Below are 25,813 nucleotides of genomic sequence, written 5' to 3' on the forward strand. Positions count from 1 at the left end.
TGTCCTCAGGTCCTGCTTGTGGGTTTCCCACAGGCATCTGGCTGGCCACTGTGAGACAGGATGCTGGACTAAATGGGCCATTGGCTTCATCAAGCAAGCTCTTCTGTTCTTTATCTGTCAGCCAGATACCTGATTCTGCCTAATGATTCTGTTTGCTTATCACTCAATTGTATTACTGAATGAGAAACCCATGGTAAAAAAAGCAGCTTTTATTGGCATACATCCAGAAACAAAAAGGATTGCGATTTTTGCTTCTGTCCCAGATGAATGTAGTTTTGTTATCATTGTTATTTGTATTTTGGCTACCGCTCAACATTTTTTTCTACAAATGAAAGACTTCCAATCTGGACGCTGAAGAACAACAAAAAGCAAGTTATCAGATGAATAAGCAACAATGTAATTTTTTTTGGTAAAAAAATGGTTTCATGTGCCATTATGATTAACAGTTTGTAGACAAAATACAGTAATACACTGTAAGAGCTGGCTGGTGTTTTGTGTTCAGCAGAACTGTATTTCTAATAGATAACATAAGCCAGCAGCAACTGCTGTGGATACATTCACTTTTCAACGTATGTATCAGGAAACATCTGTCTCTCCTATTATTATTAATTAGGTGCCAGCTCAATGGAAGGTGTTCTGTTTATTAGAACCCCTCATGGCCTTTGACCTTCGTGCCAATTACAATCTTGTCTTTGTACATCAAATGGGGAACACTGATGTGTAAAACGTAAGAGACTATTGTTGGCAGATTGAAGAGCGTCCTATTTGCAGAAACTTCTGTTTCAGTGTATCTGAAGAAGTGTGCATGCACACGAAAGCTCATACCAAGAACTGACTTAGTTGGTCTTTAAGGTGCTACTGGAAGGAATTTGTTTTGTTTTGACTATGGCAGACCAACACGGCTACCTATCTGTAACTATTTGCAGAAATAAAAGATCAGCCATCATGGATTATCTTCACCAGTAACTTCTGCATCACATCTTAAAACTCAGTTAAGCTCATTCTGCTGAAACAGGCTTAGTTCCAACTGGTCAGGGTTCAAGCAGCAGTGTTCTAGCAGAGCCTGGATAGCTCAGTTGGTTAGAGCATGGTGCTGATAACACCAAAGTTACAGGTTTGATCCCTGTATGAGACAGCTGCATATTCCTGTATTGAAGGCATTGGACTAGATGATCCTCAGGGTCCCTTCCAACTTTATGATTCTGTGTGAAACTTGCTAAGTCAAAGACAGTGGAAACGGCCCTTTCCCATATCCATTCACATTCTATTAGAAGTAGATCTAGCTCTTCTTCTAACTCAGGAGTTCCCAAACTGTGGTCTATGGTCCCTGGGGAACCATGGCTCTAGCTTATGCCAAGCTTTACACAGACCCTCAGCTAAATGTGCTTCAAGCTATAAGTTAGTTGAAGTTAAAGTTAAAGTTAAAGGTAAAGGTAAAGGTACCCCTGACCATTAGGTCCAGTTGTGACCGACTCTGGGGTTGCGGCGCTCATCTCGCTTTATTGGCCGGGGGAGCTGTGTACAGCTTCCAGTTCATGTGGCCAGCATGACTAAGCCGCTTCTGGAGAACCAGAGCAGCACACGGAAATGCAGTTTTATCCTCCCGCCGGAGTGGTACCTATTTATCTACTTGCACTTTGACGTGCTTTCGAACTGCTAGGTTGGCAGGAGCAGGGACCGAGCAATGGGAGCTCACCCCGTCGTGGGGATTCGAACCGCTGACCTTCTGATTGGCAAGTCCTAGGCTCTGTGGCTTAACCCACAGCACCACCCGCGTCCCTTTAGTTGAAGTTAGGTTCCATTTAATTCAATGGCACAATTAATTTACATGAGAACTAACCTCAGCCAACTTTGTCTGGATCCAACCCATTGCAACATTTATTTAAACATAGTACTGTCAGCTTCAGTTACTTGTGGTCCTTGTTCCTAGAAGGTAAAGGTAGCTTTACTCTGTAAAGCAACCAACATATTGGCATCTAATCTGGCAAAAGAGGAGAGACCCTCTTGATTAGCAGTCAGCTCATCAAGAATCTCAGCTTCTGAAGCTCTCTACTTCTTGAGAGCTTCTTTGGTTAACTAGAAAGCAGTTTTTTAAATGTATGTTTATAATCACCAACATTTGCAATCACCCTAAATCCAACTTGTATTATCCAGTTTTATACATCATGGTTCTGTAAAGACCTGCTGGATTGAACGATATAGCCAAGGTTGCCTCACGCTCTCTGGTAGAGACCATTTTGAATGGAGAAAAAGTGATAAAGCTTCACTTTTCTCCTAATATAAGTGAGTACAATGAAGAGACTATTGGCTTTGACTTGAAAAGACCTGCATATGACTTCCACAGTGGAAATATGGGCTAGGTTCTGACATATCACTATACTTCTGCTTCAATTGCTCATTTGTGAAATGGAAATAATCATGATCAACTTCACACATCTGATACAAAAACAAACACAAGGTTTACAAAACAGTTTACACGCTAGGATGACAATGCTCAGCATATTTATTTGAAATTAAAGTTGCATCCAGGGGTTGGCACTTGTCATTCCTCAGTGACTGAAAGCATTTCTAATCAGGACAGTGTTAACATACTTTAATTAAGAAAATGAAAACCGAAACACTTTAGTAAAGCTAGGAAGATTTCAGTCTAGGGCTCAAAAGTACAAGGCATCCACAGTAAAGAGGATCACCAAATATGCTTGACATTTGATGCTGTAAATGAGAGCCAGTGCTTATGATTGCTCACACTCCCTTTTTCTCTCCAAGCCCTCTCCCTCCCCCCCCCCCTCAAATCTCCTCACCTTGGATCTCTTAGCAGTAACTGATATGGTAGAAAACCAGCTTTTAAATAATCCACAGAACTACAAAAAGACAGCATTAGGTCAATTAAGTACACATTCTTGCAACTTGCCTCACACTAAAAGCACTTTTAAAGCACTTTAAAGCCACTGTTTTGCAGAACAACTGCCTATTTGCCCAAGGCACAAATCCATGCAATATTTACCAAAGATACATTCTGTCTTGCTGGTTTTTTTGCAAGAAAGAATTCATCTACTGGGGGAAAGAATGCCACAGTACTTACGCATTTCTGCAAACAGCTGTCTCCTTTCTGCCATGGTGGTTCCTCTTTTCCCACAGTCTTCAATCATTCTAGACAACAAAAATATTAAACATATCTTCAGAATCATTCGTAAGCTGAACACATTTGCAAAAATGTCTGAAATGTTCCAGTGTACTATTTCCCCCCTGTTATATATCCAAAGAACACTGGGGATATCTTTGTCAACAATGTATGATTTAGATTTTGCCCTCAAGCACCTCCTTTCTTCTAACATTGTCTCTTCCAAAGAATAATGTTTGGTTCTGTTTGAAAGTATCAGTGCCCACTTTTAAACATACCATTTCATCATTTTGCTCAGGGTGCCTCTTGTTTTAAGATGAACTGCTAAACCCTTTTCACAGGTAGTCAATGTGAAATACTGCTTTTGAGTTGTCCCTACTAGGCTTTTTACCATGGGTTGATGTCTATTTTAAACAGATAATAATTTTTCTACAGTGGTACCTCGGGTTACAAATGCTTCAGGTTACAAACACTTTGGGTTACAAACTCCACTAATTCAGTAGTAGTACCTTGGGTTGAGAACTTTGCCCCAGGATGAGAACAGTTGGTGGTGCACCGGCAGCGGGAGGCCCCATTAGCAAAAGCACGCCTCAGATAAAGAACAGTTTCGGGTTAAGAACAGACCTCCAGAACGAATTAAATTCGTAACCTGAGGTACCACTGTTTTATAAAAATGTGAGGAAATTTGAAAACCATACAGACTTGAAAAGGGGCAAGCTTCCTTTGTGGTGACCATTATAGCAAGAATGACTGGACAGAACACATTACTGTATGTTGAAATTTGCTGACCACGTAGACTTAAGGCAGGGGTTGAGAAACCTCTGGGTCAAAGGCCAGTCTTGGCTTACCCAATGGGTCCAATTTGGCCTGTGAGATCATTTTCTGCAAACCACAGCAACCTCTCAATTAGCTGACATCGCTTCTGTTCTTTTGCAGGTGCCTGTTCCCAGCAGGATTTAACCCCCACTTAACATCTGACAGGTGGTTGCTAAATCCTGCTCAGTTTGGTGTGCATGCCTGTTTCTCCTTGGAACAGATGGACACAACCAAAAGAAGGTGAAAACTACTGGGTTTGCTTGCTCTTAGTGCACGTGCCTGTTCCTTGGGGAAAAGTGCCAATAGCGAAAGAAAGCAAACTCCCCCCCACCCCCATTGCTGCACAAAGAAGTCACACCTGGAATGACTTTTAAAGGAGCGGGGAGGTGGTTCAGGGAGCACCTTCCTCTTGATTTTAACATTGCTCCAGCAAGGGATTTTGACAAACAGGCAGGGCCACTCATCTGTCATCCATAGGGTATTATGATGTTGTCACATGACTGACAGCTGGGTGGACCCATGAGGTCAATTCTGGTAAGGATCTGGTTCACAGAGCCAAAAAGGTTCCCCACTTGACTTAAGAAAACATGAACAGAAAATTATACTGCAGCTGGCTTCAGCTCTTCCAACTATCTTATCTAGAAAAAAAAACTCCAGAAGGATATCAAGGATGTAACATTTTTATGCAGATTGGTGCAGATAAAATAAATTGTGATACAAAATAGATGATGCCGTACTCATTTTAGCGAAGTCATGTCTCCTTATTTCTGACCTGAATACAGGCTGGTGAAGAGGAGGTTAAGTTACTATGTTGGGTGAAACCACATTTGCAAAGTTACCAAGTTCAGCAATCCTTGAAGCTAATAGCTGAAATGGAGAAAGGTTATTGCAGAGCCCTACTTGCCTTAATGGATTTACAGCTGCATCGTGAATCCCTTGTTACATTTCTTCTAATAAAACATTTCTCCAGCAGGCAGTATTTCTCAGCTATACATTTCAGCATTTCAGCACTAATCTTTGGCAATATCATAAAATTACTGCCTGCTCTTTCCTAAGGCTACTTATAACTGCAAGGCACTTATAGCATTTGTTTGCACTCATGTAGATGAACTACCTATGGTTTTGTGAGGGGGGGGAGGAGAGCTGTTAATCCACACAAAGTATAACAACTCAGTAACTGACTCCTCATGTTTTGCCTTGTTTTTCAAACATCTACATCTTACAAAAAATGAAATTTCATCTTCATGATTCATCTGTTCTATCAAAATAACATAGAGACAATCCCAGCAGGTTCTTTCCATTATACACACTCTTCCAGAGATTCTGTAAGATTTGAAGATGGGATTGAAAATAATGCTTTGACCTACTTGTGTTGCTGGTAATAAAAGCAGCATTTATTTTTGTTTCACTATAAACTATTTTATGTCAAGTTCACATGTACCCAATCGCAGGTCTATCATGTCCCATTTTTAAGCATTTTTTTTCTTTTACAGAAGCATGAAAAGGTCACACTGAATTTCTAAACATTTGATACGCTTTTTACATGAATTCTTCATGTATTCCATGCATTTTCCTTAAAATAAGCATTTCTGTGCACATGTCTTAAACCTGAAACTGCACTGCAAAATTCTGAGAAGTACATGATCTGATTGATTCTGATCTGCATCTGAAACTGGGACTGGTAAATAGGCCTATTCTCTTTGGACCAAGTAGAGCTGGAAACAGTTCAGAAAAGGGGCACAGGATCAATGCGCTTAAGCAATTCCTGTATGTGGAAAGGTTACAACACTTGGGGCTTTTTAGTTTAGGAAAAATGGTGAGAAAGAGAGCACATGGCATAGGCATCTAAAAGTATGCATGGAGGGAAGGAATTGGATAGAGATAAGTTTTTCTCCCTTTCTAATAATACTTGAGCCTGGGGGGGTCATCCAATGAATCTGAACACTGGAATATTCAACACAGACAAAAGGAAGTACTTCTTCACACAGCACGTAGTTAAACCATGGAATTGGCCACCACAAGAGCCAGTGATGGCCTCCTTTAAAATGAGGTTAGGAAAATTAATGGAGGATGAGACTGTCAAAAGTTACTAGCCATGATGGTTGTGTGCTACCTCGAACACCAGAGGTACTGTGCATCTGAATATAAGGGAAAGTGCTCATGTGCTCATGCCCTGCTTGGTATAGGCTTCTCATAGGAATCTGGCTAGCCACTGTGAGAACAGGATATTGTACTACATAGAACTTTGGTCTGATCCAGAAGGACTCTTGCTATGTTCTTATGAGACCACCTAGAAAGGAAACCACCAGCATTCATTCACTCTGCCCTTATGCTTAGAGAAAATGATAAAAATGTAGCAGTCACTAAATCCCATTCTAAATCAAGAAGGATGTATCAAATGGCAATCCTAATCCACATACATTGACAAACAGCCAGTTGTACAAACACCTCTAGAAATACTCCAGAAGTAACTGAAACTGCCCATTACATGAGCTACTGCTACCTTTCATTATAGGTCTTAATGGTTCATGAATACCGATACAGTATATTCAATAACTAAAAATAACTTTAAAAAACAACAACAAACAGGTAATATTGGTAATCATTCCCTCTAATAACAAACTCAGTTGGCTGAGTGCCAACAGGACTGGAACTGAAGTAATAGCTGAGAAACAAGATGGAGATACCAGCCTTCTCAGATGAAGCCAGAGGCATGGAGAACCACAACACATTAAAAAAAAGAACAATTTCAAAAGTCGACACGCCATCAGCCCTATGAGAACTGTTCAGGGGCCTCCAAACCCCACAATGTGTTGAGCTTTGGCCGGCAAACACACAAAACTAGGGACAGGGAGCAGAAGAGATGGTCTGCATGAGCTCCTTATAACTTTTATCCTGGAGGCAGGTCTAGTTAGCTTGCTGCAAACCTGAGCAAGAACACACCTGTGTGTAGGGGCAATACATTCTCTTTTTTAAAAAATAATTTTTATTAACAGGCCAATCACATCACATTATTCAAATCACATTAGTTCCAGATTATACAGCCAAATTTTAAATTTTGTTAAGGGTACCCATACATCAAGCTCGGCACGAGTCCAAAATTCTGGATAGCTCCAGGCACCACATATTTTACTGCTTTAAATTAGACAGTTCTATCCAGTTTGACCCGGATAGTCCTTTATTACTTTCTTTCTCATCTTGTTGTTATCATATATTCCTTTCTTTGCGATCTCTGATGGTTCTCACAAGCAGACTGGAAACTGGCGTCTCTGTGTGGGTTTTGTACTCTTCAAAAACTATCTCTCTCAGGGACAGCCTCTGTTCGTCTCTTCCATAAACAAAGTTAACCTTTGGTCTGTCCTTTATTTTTCCTCAGGCTAGCCAGATATATCAATCAAATCAGGGGGCTCTGTCAGGTCAAACTTACATTCCAACACTCCTTCTCTTTCAAACGATCCTGATTCTCCTCCCCCCTGTCCTTCTTTCTCCGGCAAGCCTGTCTTGGCGAGACGCCATTTTTTAACTGCGTCATAAAAATTTTCCTCTTCCTCACCGTTCACCAGTCTTCTCTTCTGTTGTAATCCATCCCCCACATAGTTCTTAAAATCCTGCTTATGATTGATAAAAATGTGACGATCTTATTTCTTTCTGGGGTGAAGGGTATTAATATCACATCGTGTAAAGAAAAAAAGGTTTTTTCTTCCACCCCCCCTTCGTTCCAAACATACAGTCTTCTAGTGGTGATTCATCAGAAGATTTACTTATCCGTCCGTCACTCCCGGTCACAGAAATCCATTAATCAGCAGCCTTATCTCGAGCTTAACTTGATGTATGTGCTTCAGCTTCCTTTCCAATCGTATATTTCCAATTATAATTCCGAGCTGAAGCAACCAGCACGCGCTAATTGGAATCGGCGTCAGGAAGAGCTGACTTCACCAAGGGCTCGTGCCAAGTGTTCGGCACCCCCATCTCTCGGATCAGGGGGTGCATTGTGGACACCGCTGGCAAGACAGGGTCCCCCACATCCTGGGGGAGGGGGAGGGAAGGCTGCATACTTCCCATAGCAGCCCCTTAATTACCTCGTATGGGTCAGAGAGGTGTTATTGTCGGCCATCTTCCAATGCGCCACCTGGTGGCCCCCCCATTGTCACCATTACTTGCAGGTCCCACTGGTGTTCTCTGTTCTCAGCACATCATTAGAAAGCAAGCTAACATTGTTATGAGAAATATGGTAACTCTTACCATACTCTTACTTCCAAACGCTTAATGTTTTGAAATATAGCTGTTTGCCCTGCCTGTTTTCTGTGTGTTTCAAAACATATCAACATCAATCTGCCCTGCACCATATGAGTAAGAAATGCCAAGGGTACTGTTCACAGAGGTGCATTTAGAAATGTAACTCTCAGGATAATGGGAAAGTGTGGGTTTTGGTGGGGTTTTTAAAAGCAGATTTGATCATAATGGCAGCAACATTTCATACGCTTTCATGGAAGGCCAGTTTTAAATGTTGTACTTGCTCAATGTGTCCTGTGTAACAGGAAAAGCACATATGATAGCAGCTCAAGGTTCTGTATCTCCCTTGCCTTTAGGGTTCTTTTCATTTCATTTGACTAGGTCAGGGGGGAAAAATGACATCCACCAAAGAAAGCCAGAGTGAAGCTGCAGGGAGAGGGAGTATGAAGTTCTGAAAGAGAAGTATCATGAAGACAAAAGGCTTTTCCTCAAGACAATGCGTGTTGACTTTTGCCTTCTCTCATGTTGCTGATTTGGCCAGGCAGGGCTACAAGGCAGGCTGCAACATTTCACATGTCATTAAGCTCCTACTTAGTCAATAGGATCTCTTGAACTGCCTAGTGGTGGCATGATTAAAACCAAATTCACTTTAAAAGAAGTCATCAGTGACAGAATTAGGTTGGGTAGGATTGCTGGCCTTGTAATAATTCGGTGGTTCTGAGTCTGGAATGTGGTATATTAGAATATTATCATTACTTTGTTTCGACTGGGGCACCACTTCTTGTTTCTCTGCTGACAGTTTCCATCATAACCAGCAGGATAAGTAAAGGTGCAATTCTGGCCCAAACATATGATATTTGTATAATAATAATGGGGGAGAACAATGATTAGATTAAAATGTTTTCTCATTGCTTCTCAAAATACAAAACTGCCTGAAACAGTTCTTCAAATAACTGACTAGTGGGCAGAAGAGCTGAAAACAATGCCAATATACTTCACATCTGGCAACCAATGTGCCCCTTTGATTTCAGATAGTGTGTGGGTAGACAAGTTTAAAAAGCCCAGGACACAAATTTTCACGGCCCTCCACCAGGCACCCACTTTAATGCCTTTTAGGGGCCAGGCAGTGATGTTTCTATTCTCTGAGGCCTTTTAGCATCCTTCTACCATATTTTAATGTTCGCTAAATTTTATTTAATATTAGTCTCTGCCACACAAACATCAATTAGATGGATTCAGCTTATGTGTGGGTGTTTTAGCTCTTTCTAATTGCTGAATTGATTTTTTTTTTCCTGGGGATGATATTTATTTCTATGGTAGGCTAGATTGTTAGTGTGAACTGTGGTTTTTGTGTTTTGATGTGTTTTGATGTTTGCCTAATACTCGTGTAGTGCATTGCCTAGAGACAGTTGCCTAGAGATTTGCAGGAGGCGACTGACAAACGAACATGACAACTAAATAACAAATAAAATGAGCAATTAAAAAACTCAATTCACGGAGCTCTCACTGAAGAGATTAATGAGGTGAAGCCACCAAAAAATTATTTTTTCTCCATAGTGATTAGTTCTAAGACTGCTGTTTAACACTGTAGACAGAGCTACAGATCGTAGCTCCAATGTTAATGGAAAACACACATGTCAGTGATTCTATAGTTGTGATCCTTGCTTTGCAGGGAGCTAGACTAGATGATCCTTTGGGTCCCTTCCCACAATTCTGTGAAAACCTGCTTGAGCCAGAAGGTTGGTGGGCTACTACAACAGCTCAGACTGGAAGCCCTGGCTTATATTGAAGCAGAGTGCAAGTTCATTTCCCAGTCTTGGAACTTTTCATCCACTCCACTGACACAATTCCTACCTTTTATTGGGGAACAGGGTCCTTGATGAAGATGGCAGTGACTTAGATCATGGATGGCAAAAGCTGCTTCCAGCCTCCCACCAGCCCTTCTCATGCCCCCAACTTCCTGCAAAGGGCCTCCAAATTTCATCTTGTTCTTCCAGTGCAAAGAGGTTTGATGGTGATATATGGATTCTTGCAGTCACTGTACCAACAGAGCTCACAGTACTATCATGTTGACCACTTAGGAAACCCATTTTTTTAATGGGAGGGCATATAGTTTCAGAAAGTTAAAAAGTTTAACTTATAAACGAGCACTGTGTATTGAAAGAAAATCTAGCCATCAAGTTTCTACTTCTTGTGAAGAAAGGTGGTTTTTTAAAAATTGAGTGATGAATAGAAGCCAAAATTAGTATGTGGCTACTGATGCATAATTTGATATTAATAAAAACGAATGTTGTGCACAGAATTCTTTTGGAACACAAGTACAAAGCAGAGAAACAAAGTGCTAAATTAATGCAATTTTTAAATCTCTTTCTTCTTCTCACCTACCTATGTGTTTGTTGAGCTAAGTTGTACTTTAAACATTTCATCTGAGAACAGGAGTGGCTGACCCAGTGGGGCAAAGCCATAGCAATAGCCTCTCAGCAGCACAATTGCTGACATTTACCAGAAGGCATGGGGCTTCATCAGACTCAGGGTTGTACAGGTACATCAGTAAGAACTGTTGTTGCTGCTGCTGGGGGGGGGGGGCTATGCTGCAGCTCTGCCTCATACAGCGAGCCACTCCTGTCCTAGAATATTCCATTAAATTAACTGAATAACTCTTCTTTATGCTCATCACATGATACTGGTTTATCTTCTCAACATATTCTACTACAGCGGGTTAATATAAACTCCTTCATTATAAAGCCAACTTTGATACAAACCTATGCTGTTTTTCGCCCCAGAGAAAATCCAGCTTGTTCGGTATCTAGCTGATAAAAAATACATCACCATAGATCAGACATTTAATTTGCTGTCCATGATTAATATAGAGCTGGAAACATATTACAGGGAATATGCAAAAATAATTAACCAAGAACATATTTGACATCATTTATTTATTTTCTTACATTTATATCCCTCATAGAACCCAAGAAGGCACATGTGAGGTCTATAGGAGGCCTCCCATAATCTATGCTCACTGGAACTCTCAAGGAGGTCAAGAGCAGTGTGACACAATGCTCAGTTTGCACACTCTGTCCCTTCTAGGTTAAGAGTCACTTGTCTGAAAGAAACCAAAATTTGAGTGCCACAGAACTACTATGACCTCCTCAAAAAGTTTGTGTGAAAACTACTATGCATTAGGGCACCCAGTTTGACCTGCAGATATTGCTGGACTGCTCCTCCCATCATCCACATTTTTTCATACAATGCTCCTGGAAATAATGCTGTGTCTTCACATAATCATTCCCATTGTTTTCTTGGCCCATTTTGAAAACACAAAGTGGCAGTGATACTATGTAGTCACTTGGGGTGGCTTTTACAGTGATTGGAACGGATGGGGCCTGAAGGTCCAACAATATCTGGAGGACCATAGGCTCCCTTCCTTTCTTTGGGCCAAACTACACATTGTGTACTTTGATTTCCTGAGCTATTTTTCTTCTACTCGGCAGTGCAGTGGGGAATTTGGATTGGGCTTTCAGTACAGGTCTGAGTAACCCTTTCCCTTCAAGCTGATTTTCCAAAGCAAGTCACCTCACATTGCTATTAGCAGTGGAGTGGAAAACATACATGACACTGCCAGGATGCAAAGAGGTCAAAACAGGCTGGTGGTTAAGTTCTGAAGTAGAAAAATAAGGATCCAAGAGGTGGATGAAGTGGTCTGATAGGTCAGTAGTCAGGCCCCTTACCTCCATATTAACCTGTTCTGATGCAGCTTGGGGCTCATAGAGGAAGCATAAGCAATAAAAAGTGAAGCAAGTTAAGCTAGGTGCAGACAAAGGTCTCCAGTAGGCCCAGCTGGCTGTGCTTTGGAAGTTTCTATCTGAGCCAAGAGCTGAGGTCATATGAGGATTTATGGAGGATGGCAAGGTCAATACTGCAGTTGGCTCAAAATTTCTAAACTGTGGATGGAATGAAAGTATTATTGAGGGCTCATCCTCTAAATTTGAGGAAGTCAGGAGAGGTATGTCTCAGGCCAGGAGGGTCTAGGGAGAGTGCTGAGGGTATTCTCTTCAAGTGAAGCAGCCTGTGTTTTCTCCTCATATGTGTGTTCCTCAGGGTAGTATGAGGGGGCCATTTTCCTCTCAGAGTCTTAACAGTAGCTCAGGGGTGGGGGAAGATATTGGCACTTAGGAACTGTGGCTGGAAGAAAGGGTTAACCCGCTCATACACCTACGATGGGCCCAATTCAAATCACCACCCCCTTGCAGCTAGTTTTAGGAAAAGAAAACTAAATTGGCAGATCTAATTGCATGCTTCCCACAAAATTATTGGCCCCTAGATTAGGGAGTTTTAGGTTCTCTGCTCTGAGGTGGCCTTGAGCAAAGCTTGCTCCACTAAACTGGAATTTAGCAGTGACCTATATATAGCTCTGGTAGATAAGGCTGGTAAAAACTTTGCATCTTCAATGCGATAGTACTTATTAATAAAGAAAAAGAAATTAGAATGATGGAAACCTAAATTAAACTAACTGGAGGTTTTTGTGTGTTTTTTTTGTTACGTTCCTAAATTTCCCCCCAAAATGAACTCAGTTTATTACTTTTACTCTAATTAATTGTTATTCATTATTCAACATTATTCATTATTCATCATTATTTTACAATAACACAAAGGGCAGAATGATGTACAGCATCATTAAACATAAAATTTATTTATACAAGGACACGAAGGAAATATATAGCATATAAAGCTCAATAACAGTGCTAATACACAGCTGAAACCAGAACACACTACTAGAGACTGACCCTATTCTTCTCCGATATCCTCACCTGCTAAGGTCACTCAGAAAAATTATTGGTATGGTAGGCAGTACAAAGTCCAGTTGAAAAAGAACATTTCTAATAACCCAAAATTTATTAGTGTGAGGAGATTCTTTTCAGGAGCGTTGTATGAGGGAAAGGGGGCAGTCATTTTTTTTTTCATACAATGCTCCTGGAAATAATGCTGTGTCTTCACATAATCATTCCCATTGTTTTCTTGGCCCTTTTTGAAAAAAACACAGTGGCAGTCATGCTACGTAGTCATTGGGGTGGCTTTTACCCATAAAATAATGCTTTGAACTGAGAGAGCCAGTGTGGCGTAGTGGTTAAGAGCGGTAGTCACGTAATCTGGGGAACCGGGTTCGCATCTCCGCTCCTCCACATGCAGCTGCTGGGTGACCTTGGGCCAGTCACACTTCTTTGAAGTCTCTCAGCCCCACTCACCTCACAGAGTGTTTGTTGTGGGGGAGGAAGGGAAAGGAGAATGTTAGCCGCTTTGAGACTCCTTAAAGGGAGTGAAAGGCGGGATATCAAATCCAAACTCCTCCTCCTCCTCCTCTTCTTCTTCTTCTTCAAGAAACAAACCCTACCGATTGCTTCTTCCCTCCCATCAAAAGTATGCGTCCTTCATTGGAACACCTGCTTCCTGCTCCTGCTAGTCAGATGAGCTCACTCCCCCCAGCACAACCTCCAGAATTTGGCTGGGCCAAGAAAGCAAATGGAGAATGCTACCGGTAATTGCAGACGTCTGTGAAAAGAAACTCAAAATTAACCCCCCCCCCCATGTGAAGTATACATTTCTCTAGTGTAGCAAAACAGTCACATTGTGGGAACGCATGCAATGGTAACTTCCCAGGTAGTGTTCAAGCATATACTTAATTGTTTGTGTGTGAGAGAGAAAACACAATTTATAACAATGGCCCGCAAAATGCAGTAGCAATGACAACCACACAGGTCTCTCTCTTCAGTGGCATAATACTTTTCAATGTGTTACTTGGAAGTTGGAAAAGGCATAACTCTGGACTGTTTTAAAAGGGGATTATTAGACCAATCGCTGGCGTCTGTGCATTGCCTCCAATACTTGAGGCAGTAGCAGTTGCTGGGAAATGCAAATTGGGAGAGTGTTCTTGTACTCATGTCCTGCTTGTGGGCTTCCCATAGGCATCTGGTTGGTCACAGTGAGAACACAATGCTAGACTCAATGGATCTTTGGTCTAACCCAGATGGGTTCTCCCTATGTTATAATGTGTATTGTACTGTGATGCAGACTACCGTGCATATAGAAATATGGTGGAACTGAATGCAGTAACAGAGTGGTGGGGCAGCAGCCCTCATGTGACCTTCTGACAGCTGAGCTGCTTCTGCTATCTGGGAAGAAGAGGGGAGGAGGCAGTTGGTGCAGTGATAATGCACCAGTATAAAAGGATTGACTCTGCCTTTGAATCTGCACCAATGACTTCCCCTCCACCTTCCCCTCCCCCTCCTGATAAGCAATAGTGACTCAGCTGTTGGGAGGTCAGGTGAGTGCTGCCACCAACGTACAGCTCACTACTGATTAAATGCACATCTAAAGCCTTCCTTTCTTGCTCAGTATTGTTGGCAACAGGCTAGAAAAGATTAAGGGGAATATGTATTCCTATAAATCCTGCTCTCTCGGGATGATAAAGTAGGTATTTCTAAAACAAATCCAAAGCTGACATGAGCTTATATAGCCCCAATATTGTCACATTATTTTACATCATCTGAGAATCTGTCTGGAAACCTCACAGTTATCTGAAGCTGTTTTAATGGCCATTGAACACATGCATGTCTCTCATTCCAAGCATCTTCTCCCCTCCTTCCTTGATCTTTCCCCCTCTTTTCTGTACTTTCTGTTTCTCTCTCATGTTGCCCCTTTCAACTGCTTTATTCTTCCAGCCACACCTAGTTGTGCTGTGACAAATCATACTGCTTTCTGATGTCTTTCACTTCACAATTTGCTTTGTAGGTAAAGAACAAAGGAGCAAAATAGTGAACTCAGCTGGGCTCTAGACACCATGCCCTGATCACTTCTTTCATTGCTCAATGTGCCCCGCAGGCTGCAAACTAAAACTGACCAAAGAGGTAGTGAACTTGCAGTTCACAGGTGCTGCGAACAAACTGTTCAACACACCTCTGAAAGATACCAGCAAGAAGATATGCAGCAGTCTCAGCAGTGAGCAACATCACTGGAAGAAGTCTAGAAAAAGGCAGCCATCTGAACAAACATCAGGTAGTAGTTTTCTTGGTCAGATTTACTAGTTATTTATTTAGAAAACCAGTTACCTTTTTCCACAAAGAGCACCAAGATGGTGTATACTAGATACAAAACCATTATAAGCAATATAAACACAAAAGAGTAATATTACACAACTATACTCATGGAAAGAAGTAAGCAGCACTGCCTGTGAAGTTTTGCAGGAAACGGGCACACCCTGTGTGGTGTAGTGTTCAGTGTCTCGGACTAGGACCTAAGAGGCCAGAGTTCAAATCCCCACTTGGCCATGAACCGCACTGCGTGGCTTTGGACCAGTCGCCAATTCTCAGCCTAATCTACCTCATGGGGTTGTTGTGACTTCATTGGTGGATACGTGGGATATAAATGCAATAATAAAATAAATAATTATAATCAGAGGTGTCGATTAGATTTCCAAGCTGGAAGTGTTTGAGCAGCATTGTACAAATAGGGATCACTTCTTGGACCATGTAAAAAAGCTTTGAAATGCATCTGACTGCTCTGAACATTATTATATATGGGAATAAGAAATGGTAACTGGAGAAACCATCAGCGTAGCATCTACTCTCTTTAGTCACCCACATTTTGCATTCTCTCCGCTGATGGAGACAGTTGTCAAAAATTGCTGTGGCCTCCAAAACCTCCAGATTCTGGCAGAAGCGATCTCAACGTCCTAGGGGGAAATTAATTCTGCCGTTGTAAGCTGCAGCTGAGCACAGGGCACTTCTTGCCTTTTCCCCTTCACTTTCTGTAGCATCAACGTGATGTTGTCAGAGAAACAGCTGCAGGGAAACATTTCTACTGCAGTGGAGCACATCACTGGGAGTATTCAACCTCCCGTATGCAAATCACAGGAAATTTGAAGAGGAACGTGGACAAGAATGGGAGATCCTGACACCAAACATTTGTATGGTCTTGATTCTAGGTGCATGCAGTTTCCTTTGACAGGAGGAGATGTTTACACAGCTCAATTAAATTGTCAGCTTTTAAGAAGACTGCCCCCCCCCCCAATTCTCACTGAGAAGCTTGAAATATGCCATTCTGGTGACAAGGCAGTCCTTTTTTCCTTACATACATTCCTTCTTCTTGCATAAAAGGCTGGATCTAGACACATCAAAAAAGTGTTTCAGGAAAGCACATTTTAAACCTCATAGAGGGAAATCACGTTGGCAAAAGACAGGACTCCACCTGGTGCCACAGTGTTATAACACACATAAAGCACTTTTTCTTTACCAATGTAGCTGAGTCCAAAGGCTCCACTTTTAGGTTTCCTGAAAGTTTTAACATAACCCTCAACTCAAAACACATGTAATTTGCAAGAAGATATTCTCATGGCCTAAATCCCAGGCAAGACAAGGAATATTCCAGGGAAGTGGGGTGGGGGGAGAGGATCAGTCCCTTAGCCAATTAAAATAAATCCACCCTGCCTACAATATAGACTGATCAGCTGAAGCAAAGTGTGATCCTCTGCCTCAGTGGGAACTCCCAACCGACTTTTAGACAGGAAATAGAACTTGATATCTGAAGCCTCAGAAATCATGAGGAATATACCTAAATAGCTTGCTCTTGCAAAATCCCTCTCTTTTTTTGCTGGTCAAAGGAAGTTCCTTCTTTTTGTGTACAGTTCTCCAATAACACAGCAGAAAGATACTGTATTGCACATGACCATATTTAAAGCACCCACATGCAGAACCTCTTACAGTGCAACTGGCATGGAAGTTCTTGTTTCTTAACTGTCAGCATGACACTTAAGGAAGAATACATTTTGAGACTGTCAATGCAAAATGAGACATGTCCAATGCAAATATCCAGAGTTGCAGCCCAGGCTCTGAATTGCAGTTACTTAACAGAAGTACCTCTTCTGACACTGTTCCTTTCCTCTCTGTTCTAAAAAATCAGGCTGCAGTGCTGTTGTAGGTTTGTATGTGTGTAATATTACACAGATGCCAAAATGCATGCTCATTTCAACAGTGTATTGTTTTTTTTTTTGTCTGATACTACAAACATACCTGCTTGGATTAAAGTAACCCTGAAATTAAGACAGCATGCTTATATATAGGAACAATGTGTTTTGTTATTATCTCATGTGCCATATCTAAAGAGCAGTACTTAAGAGAACTTTCCCTAGGAGTATTATCAGCAAGGGAAGAATGTCATCCAGACTACACCTATTAATTTTACCTAGTGTCACTGGGTGGTACTCAGAGAAGACCCACTGAAATGAATGAACCTAACCTTTATAAGAAGACCAAAATCATTACTGGAATTTTCCATCAATGGTCAAGTTTCGAAAAACCTCATGCAATAGTCTTGTAGATTTTCAGCAGAAATGTTTTCCAAAATCTCCGTTCATCCTCCTACAACAGCTGTGGTGCAATCACTCTGGGGAGAATTCATGCATCATTATGTCAGCTCATTTTTATATATCTTTAGTCACGTCTGATAACTCAGGATTGGAAATTACAGGCTGTTTTACAAAGAGAGGAAATTAACTGAATGGCCTTGATGTAGTCATTTGGGTTACTCATTCCAATAAATGTTATCTGTCTCTTAGCTCTGCTGAATTCTGAAGACAAACAGTATTAATAAATGTACAAAATGGAAAGAAAAGAAACTTGATATGGAGTATATTATCTCTTTGAATTGGGACCGATGGCTATATTAATGTAGCAAACAAATCCTTGAGTTAACAAAAATGAAAGTGGGGAAAATCTACTGCTATCAGCAGTCAATTGTGGGTTTGCATTTGATGAAATTGCTTAAACTAAAGGTAGATTTTTCAAACCCACTCACTCCTGCAATCAAGGAGTTTTGCAACAGCACAAGAATTTTACCATTCCTAGGTTGATTGGTAATTTTTAAAATTTATTAGTCACCTAATACCACCAAGTCACTAGGTGACAAGCAACAGATGTAAAACATACAGAAGCTTAAAACAACCAAAAGACCTACTTTTTAGAAGCTTTTAAATGTAAAATGGTATAAGTTTTCACAGGTGAAAACCTACTTCATCAGATGATGAGTTGGAACTTCAGACTGAACAAAATTTGATAAACTCTGCTTACAGCTGACCGAGAGGAGCCATTCTAAGACTAAAGTTCTAGACTCAAGGAATGTGTTCCTCCACCTACCAATCCATGCTTGAAACCAGTTGAAAACTCTTTAAAAAGAAATCAATTTAAGGTTATAATTAAAAGGCTGAGGCCCTGGGGAAATATATTCTTCAGGAGATAGCCTCAGATGATTGCTTCTTGGTATGAGAACTCTTATATCAGTGAAAGCTAATAGTTCAGCTAGTGATTACAACATTTCCAAGGACTGTTAACCATGGTATTCTTCACAGGCAAGACATGCTATATTTGATTCCAAGTACAGTGGTACCTCTGGTTACATACTTAATTCGTTCCGGAGGTGTATTCTTAACCTGAAGCACCACTTTAGCTAATGGGGCTTCCTGCTGCTGCTGCACTGCTGGAGCCCAATTTCTGTTTTCATCCTGAAGCAAAGTTCTTAACCCGAGGTACTATTTTTGGGTTAGCGGAGTCTGTAACCTGAAGCGTATGTAACCTGAGGCGAATGTAACCTGAGGTACCACTGTATGTAAATTTTGCTTCTGTTTTAGAACCACCTTCCTGGTCTTTTTTTGTTGTATGACTAAGATTTTGCCTTTCTTTTCCATAATGGTAAAATTTCAAAGTCCCATTTCCCAGTCTTCAAATCATATTTTAGAGATTGGGAACATACTGCAGGCTCATTTGCATTGCCCTTCCTCCCCTCTTGCAAAACCTTCCCTTTTATCATGTGTGATAACACTGTCCAACTATCTCATCCTCTGTGGTCCCCTTCTCCTTGTGCCCTCCATCTTTCCCAACATCAGGGTCTTTTCCAGGGAGTCTTCTCATCTCATGAGGTGGCCAAAGTATTGGAGCCTCAGCTTCAGTTTCAAGCTTCAAGCTTCAGCTGGAGCTGTGACAATCAGGAATTCCCTCCTAATCATGACTGAAGCCTTAGTTTGAAGCTGTTTAGCAAGCCATAGTTTTGAGGCAATCCTGGTTTGCTCCAATGCAACCCAAACACATTTACAAAATTATGGTCATTGCAAATTAAGAAAAAGGGGTGGGGGATTACAGTGGAAGAATGGAGGATGGAGTGTTCCAACTATGGCATGTTCCAATCACCACTCCCTAAATCTTCTGTGTGTTGGGGGCTGAATGTCGTAATAATCAGCCTTTTCTACTCGTATACACTCCCTGCCTGATTTAGAATCCTGATACTCCAAGGTTCTGTGTTTCACCCATCACATGTGGGGATGGTGATGGCGTTCCAATGTATTGCGGGGAGCGCAGTGTTGCCCTTCCCTCATGCAATGGTATATTGCATTGGGGAGGGGAAGAGAACACCTGAAAAGCTTTACGTCTTACCCATTACCTGGAGGCAGTAGAAATCAATGGAACAAAGCCTACTGTATGGATGGTTATATAAGCAGCCCTAAGCACTGGCCCATAAGTCTTCACTCATTGCAAATCTGGCTTTCGTCTGGAATGTACCCTGTAATTTTTGAAGAGCCTATGCTTTTTAATTAGCTCAGGTACTCTGGATTATGTACACATGGTAGAAAGTTAGTGTGCATCCATTTCAGATGCTACTGAGTATAACACAAATTAACGTGGCAATGTGTCTGCTATATATTCGAGCTATAAGTGTCCACTACCTTCTCTATTTGAATGAGCCACATGCAATTTTGTCCTCCACCACTAAGGCTGCAATCCTAACCCCATGACCCTCGTGGGAATGACCTCACTAAATTCAGCAAGATTTACTTTGAACTAGATATGGTTAGGATTGCATTGTAAATGTTACTGTTTCTCTCCCTTTAACATAATGCAAATGCGTCTTGAAAACAAAGCAGGGACAAGTTCTGAGCATCTGTCATAGTGATAGCAATCCTTCTAATTTGGGAACAGAATATCTTAATCATCAGTTTCATTTTCTAAATTGATCTTCCCTTTGAAATGCTAAGGAAGGAAGATATCCCAGAGTAAAGTAATACACCAAAGTTATTCCCCCCCCCATCCCACTTTCAAAATATTAGACGTTAACCCATTTCCTAGGTAACTAGCAACTATGGCGTCACACACCATCACACTTTGAACATACTCGGGCAAAATATATAATTTTGTCTCCATAAATTAACAGCATGTTGTCTTTTTTATTGTATTTTTTACAATTGCTCCAGAAATAGTTTTCTATGAGCACGGCTCAGTCAATATAAAAACAGCATATGAATAATTGATGCTCTTTTTTTAGTTGCTTTGATCTCTCACAGTAGACATTTCTAGGGAAAAACTTTGATGACGTAGAGAAGTTTTTGGCAAAGTGGGTAAGGGAGAAAGCAGGAGTCATCTCAGCAAAGGCACGCTTTGAAGTCGACATTTGCAAAGATAATAGGTTTTATCCAAGGTTGTACAAGTGGAAGACAGCTCAACACAACTGAATTTTCCTTTCCTTTCCTCATTCTGCAGCCCCCTGTACCCCACCAAGCTTTTCCAGAGGGCACCTACCAAATATTATTGGCATTGTCTTATTGGGCTGAACAGCACTCAAAATTAGTAACCTTGAGAGAGCAGTGCAAGATTCCTTGGCCTGTTTCTCAGCAATTCCACCATCCCTTTGTAGCCCTGTAAGGCACAGTCTATAGTGTTCAGTAGAATAAACTGTTCAGTGGGTAGGGGGCGGGCAATAGAGGAGACGGAAAAGAGTTGTACAATGGATCCAGCTCAGTGTGAATACAGGGATGAGGAGGACCCTTGCAGGAGATATATTGGTGATCTGTAAAGGCTGAAGCACTCCCAATCCACATTCCCTCCCTTCTACATTACAAAGGAATCACAGGGTTTGAAATGCCTTATTTCACCCTGTGTCCAATAACTTTAATAGTTGTCCCAGATATAATATATATAAAACTGCACAATGAAGATATAGTGGGAACAATATTAAACAACCCCCCCGGAATGTTTTTACTGCTACTGTTGGATGCTTCCTGCTTTTTATTTTTATTGCTGGTCATCTCCTCTGTTGTCTCTAAATTAATTTTTGTTTTATTGCTGTAAGAAAGCTTTGAAAGGCTATTTTGGCCTTGGAGAGATGGTGGTTGAGTACCATCAGAATATAAATGAAACTGGTGTCCCACTAACATGGTAGATTCTACACATTGAAAGAATCTCTACATACACAGAAGCATGGAAGTTTCCAAGTTAGAATATTAAAATACCAAAATCTCATGACAAGAACTTGTGAGCTTTCAAGATTTATCATCTTCTTCTTCATCATCATCCATGTTATTTTAATTAATTACCCACCCTTCACCCTAAGGTCCCAGGGTGGGATGTAACAATTTAAAATAAAGTTTAAAACAGTTTTAAAACCTACAGTTAAAAAATACAATCACAAAAAGGGTGGGTCCTGAAAGTGTACATGTCACATTTCAAAGGAAAGGGTATAGAGGTACGATAATGAAGTTGTCAGTTGCACCTCTGTGGGGAGGGACTTCCACAACTTAAGGGTTGCCTCAGATAATGCTCCCTCTCAGACATAGCTGTCAACTTTCAGATTTGAAAATAAGGGATCAGCAGCTTCAAAAATAAGGGATCAGCAGCCTTACCTGTCCCGGGGACAGTCTACGGGATATCTAACAATCCGGGACAGCAGCAGGAATAAGGGAATTTCCCGCAAAAAAAGGGAAGGTTGCCAGGGAAGGTTGCCAGGTATGGTCTCAGACCTCTACCACCCAATCTTCAAGAGGTCCCTTTCTGCCAAATGTGGCATCCGAGAGGGGCTGCAAGCAAGGAGGCAGCTTTTCATATATTGGGGGCATAAGTCGTTTAGGGCAATAAACTCTAATGTGAGTGCCTTGAATTAGGTCTGGCAACCAATGCAGGTTTTTAGAACAGGGGTTATATTTGATCTAAATGGAACCCTGGTACAAAGACCAAGCCATTTTTGTTCAAAAGAGACTGGGAAAAGGAACTCCTATCAACTTAAGGAATTTTGATGGCAGTTAAGCCTTCAGATAAAAGAAAAGTTAAGCTTCCTGATTTCTAGAGATGCAGATTCTAGATCCTGAATGAATATCAAAGACAAAAACGCCTGTCTTCACTTATTTTAACTGGGGAACATCACAGCATTATTTTATACAAGCAGCTCTCACTTCTGCCCCTGAAGAGGGTGGGAAAAACAGCATTTCCCAACCTTGGATCTCCAGATGTTATCCGAGTATGACTCTCATTATACCCCACCTGCAAGGCCAACTGTTCGGATGGTAGAGCTAGCAGCAGAACACAGGTCGGAGTTAAACATTACAAACTTAAAGCTTTTGCAGATGACCTTGTTTTGACATTACAAGAGCCAATAGCTAGCACCAAGAGGGCATTAGAAATAATCCAGGATTTTGGTCAAGTGGCAGGATTTAAGTTAAATAAGACAACAACTAAGGTTTTGGAATTTTTTTTGACTCCGATTGAAAGAGAAAGGTTTCAGAAAGAGACAGATTTAACATTGGTAAAGAAGGTAAAATACCTAGGGGTAAATATGACCTCTAAGAATGTGAATTTATTCAAAGATAACTATGAAAAATGTTGGTCGGAAGTGAAAAAAGATTTGGAAATATGGACAAATTTGAAACTTTCCTTGCTAGGCCGAATTTCTGTTATTAAGATGAATGTACTGCCGAGAATGTTGTTTCTGTTTCAATCATTACAAATTATTGACAAGATGGATTGTTTCAAGAGGTGGCAAAGAGATATTTCTAGATTTGTCTGGCAGGGCAAAAAGCCCAGAATAAAATTTACGATACTTACGGATGCTAAAGATAGAGGGGGATTTGCCCTGCCAGACTTGAAGCTTTATTATGAATCAGCAGCTTTTTGCTGGTTGAAGGAATGGCTACTTCTTGAAAACACAGACATCTTAGACCTTGAAGGTTATGATAACGCATTTGGATGGCATGCATACTTGTGGTATGGCAAGGTTAAGGTACATAAGGCTTTTAAAAACCATATTGTCAGAAAAGCATTGTTTAATGTATGGTCGAGATATAAAGATCTTTTGGAAAGGAAAACCCCAAGGTGGCTCTCACCTATGGAAGCTAAAGCGTTAAAAAAACTTAATATGGAGACTAAATGGCCTAAGTATTGGGAAATTTTGGAAGAGGAAGGTGACAAATTGAAACTGCAGAGTTATGAGAAACTTAAAGATAAGGTGCGAGACTGGTTACATTATTTTCAAATAAGAGAAGTATATAACCAGGATAAGAAAGTGGGCTTCCAGGTGGAAAAATCAGAGACAGAATTGTTAGAACCCAATGCTAAGGTATTGTCAAAAATGTATAACTTGCTGTTGAAATGGAATACGGAGGAAGAAACGGTAAAACCAGCTATGATAAAATGGGCACAAGATATAGGATACAATATTATGTTTGCTGACTGGGAGAAGTTATGGACCACCGGGATTAAATTTACGGCATGTAATGCCTTAAGAGAGAATATTATGAAAATGATGTATAGGTGGTACATGACCCCAGTCAAGCTTGCAAAAATTTATCATTTGCCCGATAATAAATGTTGGAAATGTAAAGAAACTGAAGGTACATTCTTTCACCTTTGGCGGACGTGCCCAAGGATTAAGGCTTTCTGGGAGATGATATATAATGAACTAAAAAAGGTACTTAAGTACACTTTCCCTAAGAAACCAGAGGCTTTTCTCCTGGGCATAGTCGGCCAATTGGTGTCAAAGAAGGACAGAACTTTCTTTATGTTCGCAACAGCAGCAGCAAGAATTCTCATCGCAAAGCATTGGAAGACACAAGATCTACCCACTCTGGAAGATTGGCAGATGCAACTGATGGAGTACATGGAGATGGCGGAAATGACTGGCAGAATCCGAGACCAGGGAGAAGAGTCGGTGGAAGAAGACTGGAAGAAATTTAAACTGTATATACAGAAACACTGCAAAATTTTTGAATGTGAATGATGTTGAAATGAAATGAAGTGGTTCTAGCAAATATGTTTAGAAGTTAAAATTCGAGAGGACAATTAATTAAAAGCAAAATAAGAGGATAAGAATTTGCTGATTAAATTTCTAAATGGAATACAAAATAGGGAGATGTGAGGAAGTCATGAAAGTAAGTTAATGAATGGTATGATATTTGAAACAATGATTTTTAATTTTTCTTTTTAAAACTTTGGTTTTTGCTTTTTGTGTTGGTGTGTTTTTCTGTTTTTGTAAACTTTTTTGTAAAATTCAATAAATATTATTATTAAAAAAAGAACTAGCAGCAGAACAATATCTGAGGACTCAAGGTTGGGAAGGTCTGCTCTATAAAGCAGTCAGGTAGAATAGACAAGTTTATGAATTCAGTCTACGGCTGAGAGTTGTTGAGACACAGAATGTTAGGGTGTTCAGAGGAAGAAAAATGGAAAGCACTAATGCAATAGGTGGATAATGAAGCTTAATTATATTGGAATGAATGGAAGATTTGGCTTAATTATCTGTGGTTGATGCGAGACACCATGATCACTGAAAAGCCATTCAACTTCCCACCTTGATATGGGGAGAACTTAAGAGCATGACAATTCTCTTCTGTAGCTGCTTCCACTCTAGTTTTGGCAATATGGAGGTTTATCTGTGTGAATACACATATACAGCTATATAATGGTAGCAAAAGCCACTGTTCAATAATAACTGTTAGTGAAGTTCATTTCCTTGGATTGGGTTTATCCTGCAATATTTTAACATGAAAGTTATTTCCCTGACTCTTTCAAGGAAAGTAAGGGTTTATCCACACTTACCTTTTGCCCTGCTCTTTCGAGGCAGAAATCCCCACTTTTAACATTTTGTGTCTGAGCTTTTGTTGTTGTTGCCCCAAGCTTTCCCCATGAAAACCCACTCTTTAAAGCTCAGTTGGAGCAAACATCCATCCATGGACAATTGGAATTGGTGTTTGCTATGATTTGGCTTTAAAGAGCAGGTTTTTGCAGGGAAAATTGGGGGCAACCCACCCCCACAAACACTTGGACATGCAGCGTTAAAGCGCAGACCTCTGCCTTGAAAGGGTGAGGCAAAAGTAAGTATGGATAAGCCCAAAGTTTGCAAAAAGTCTCTTCATTGCACTTGAACAATAGATCTGATTAAACTATTTAATCCAATGTCATTAGCATTTTATACCTGCCTAACCTGAGATGAATGGTTTAATACTGAAAACATTTTACTTTATAATTCGCTGTGCTTTTCTTTATATCTTTGTACCACAGCAGCACAATTAGAATGGATGCTCAGTGCAGTTCAGGTTTATTTGTTTTAAGTCAGACAAAAACATACAATAAGGAGCAGCTAATACATATCAGAGAATCTATTCCTAATACTAAAATCCTGGTAAATATATATGCTCAGGGATAATCCAGATGACATTTAGCACATTAATCTTAACAGATTTTGCATGCTTTTTCAAACCCAAGGCAAAAGTAGTCATTACCCACAGGGCCCCCATTATTATTAACAAGAAAACATGTACATTTTGAGATAGACTAAAAATAA

The 25,813-nt window shown here is 40.6% G+C and overlaps 1 protein-coding gene across 25 annotated transcripts in view; it reads right to left on the bottom strand.

The window, feature by feature from the left end:
- Positions 1–25,813, bottom strand: part of DTNA (dystrobrevin alpha) — a 184,753-nt gene that overhangs the window by 78,296 nt on the left and 80,644 nt on the right. For 23 of the 25 annotated variants that reach the window (XM_081873649.1, XM_081873630.1, XM_081873653.1 and 20 more), the window contains one exon: positions 3,083–3,150. In XM_081873649.1, coding sequence (XP_081729775.1) covers positions 3,083–3,150 — 68 coding nt within the window. Of the gene's footprint in view, positions 1–3,082; positions 3,151–10,932; positions 10,981–25,813 lie in introns of all 25 variants that reach the window. The other 2 variants (XM_081873637.1, XM_081873638.1) reach the window with 1 other exon arrangement.

Source organism: Podarcis erhardii (genome assembly GCF_964252035.2).
Source record: "Podarcis erhardii genome assembly, chromosome: 8".
Lineage (NCBI taxonomy): Eukaryota > Metazoa > Chordata > Lepidosauria > Squamata > Lacertidae > Podarcis > Podarcis erhardii.